Consider the following 2,339-nt stretch of genomic DNA (forward strand, 5'->3'; position numbering starts at 1 on the left):
ACCATCCTGAGCGTGACCGTTGCCAGTACCGCCTGACTGGCCTTGTAGGGTTTTCGAGCGAGATCGTTGCCAGTGCCCCTGGACTGGCTCTTGTGCGGGTGGCACATAAAAGACACCATTTCGAGCATGGCCGTTTTCGTGCGGGTGACGCGTAAAAGCACCCACTACACTCTATGAGTGGTTGGCGTTAGGAAGGGCATCCAGCTGTAGAAACTCTGCCAAATTAGATTGGAGCCTGGTGTAGCCATCCGGTTGCACCAGTCCTCAGTTAAATCGTCCAACCCATGCTAGCATGGAAAGCGGACGTTAAACGATGATGATGATGATGATGATGTATATGCTGTGTTTAATTTCTGTCTCTTTGTATAGCCTTCATCAGGTTTGCCCATTATAGCTTATTTAATATACCATTATTCATCTTTATGGTTCAAATACACGCCATTTGTTTCTTTTAGCTTATTTTCACTTGTTGGGGACTGGGAGTTGTGGCGATTTGCTGCTCTTGAGAAGGCATGTCAAGCTAAGGAAAATCGTGGCCATCCCTACATACAGGCATGTCCTTTACAGGTATCAGTGCCACATAAAATGTACTCCTGCTGCTGATGCTGTATAAATGCATCCATGCTAGTGGCACATTAAAAGCACCCAGCACACTCTGTTCAGTGGTTGGCATAAGGAAAGGCATCCAGCTGCAGAAACCCTGCCAAAACAGACAACCAGGGTCTGGTCAGCTCCCTGACTGGCCAGCTCCTGTCAGACTGTCCTACTCATGCCAGCATGCAAAACAGGCGTTAAACAATGATGTTGATGTGTGTGTGTGTGCCATTATTTTACACCTGCTCTCTCTACTGGCATATGTTGAGGGTGGGGGAGGTATTACCACAGGGATCACTGCCTTTACATGTTATGCTATGTTGTATGGGGAGTCTGTACACCCCCGTCATTGGCTGAGTGAACTATACTAGTTAGTATAAATGAGCAGGCACAGAACAGTCTGAGAAGAGTGTCATGTAGTGTAGAGGTCGTAGGAATTATTGAATCGAGATATTGTGGAGTGTTTGTTGAAGATACACAGTTGGAGAGTAATCAGAGAAGATCAGGAACATTTGATATTGTAATAGTTCAGAGATAACAGTGACGACGAGAAGTCGTATCATATTATGTAAAGGTGGGAAGGAGGAGGAGATTGGGAGGGTTGATTTGTAAAAGGAGGACACCAAAACTGGGCAAGAAGGTGTGAAGGTGGTTGCTATGGCATTGAGGTGGATCCGACCACTCCTGTTAATCGGGACAAAACCCAGATTTAAAACATTTGATGATGATGATGATTCTATATTGTATTTCAGTGTTTATGTCTTTCAAATTTCTTCTGTAATTGTAGCCTATAAGTTTGTCTGTCTGTTTGTCTACTCATACACACACCAGAAAAGTGACAACACACATTTTAATAAGTTCTTGAGCAAGTCCTTCCACTTAACAGACTCCTTAGTTGCAGTCAGTCTTTGTCCCTTGTTTCAACATGTGTCACTTATTTGCAGGACTGCAGGCTGTATTTGTGTGGTACCAAAAAGGACCTTCTTCAAACACAACCTTGTCCCCAAAAGGTCCAGCGAGGAGATGCAGAAGCTCTAGGGGACAGTAAGTTTCTTCTATTTGAATTGTTGTTGATGTTGTTTAAGGCAGTGGGTTGGCAGGAGCCCTACCCCGACCCCACCAAACCAAATGCGACATTTTGTCTGCCTTTACATTCTGAGTTCAAATTTGCCTTTCATCCTTTCGGGGTCAATAAAATAAGTACCAGTTGCACACTGGGGTCAATGTAATTGATTTACCCCTTCCCGCAAAATTACTAACCTCGTGCCCATATGTGAAACCCTTTTTATTGAGAATCATTTGCACGCTGGGCAAAATGCATAGCGACATTTCATATACCTTTACGCTCTGAGTTCAAATTCTGCTGAGGTCAGCTTTGCCTTTCATTCTTTCTGGGTCAATAAAATAAGTACCAGTTGCACACTGGGTTCGATTTAATTGACTGGCACTCTCCCCTGAACTTGCTGGCTTTGTGCTAAAATTTGAAGCCATTGTTATTATCATTATTAACTGCAGTGCATCTTGTGGTTGAGTATTCCACAGTCACATGTCTCCTTTATACAATCCTTTGGCAGAATAAGGGTAACACTGTGTGGCAAGGTGACTCCCTCCCGCCGACTATACTCCGTGCGTCTGGCTTTGCACACAGTTTCTGCCTGCCAAACCTTTGGTCAACCTGAGGCAATGCTGTGGAATTGAACTCAGGATTGCAGTATTGCAAAACAATCTCCTTCAACAATCAGCAC

General features: G+C 44.2%; 1 protein-coding gene across 2 annotated transcripts in view; it reads left to right on the plus strand.

Moving 5' to 3' along the window:
- The window catches only part of LOC106870473 (ras-related protein Rab-24), a 16,816-nt gene that overhangs the window by 6,864 nt on the left and 7,613 nt on the right, over window positions 1–2,339 (plus strand). For both annotated transcript variants that reach the window (XM_014916576.2, XM_014916577.2), the window contains exon 5: window positions 1,539–1,638. In XM_014916576.2, the coding sequence (XP_014772062.1) occupies window positions 1,539–1,638 (100 nt within the window). The remainder of the gene's footprint in view (window positions 1–1,538; window positions 1,639–2,339) is intronic.

This window comes from Octopus bimaculoides, chromosome 14, assembly GCF_001194135.2.
Source record: "Octopus bimaculoides isolate UCB-OBI-ISO-001 chromosome 14, ASM119413v2, whole genome shotgun sequence".
NCBI lineage: Eukaryota > Metazoa > Mollusca > Cephalopoda > Octopoda > Octopodidae > Octopus > Octopus bimaculoides.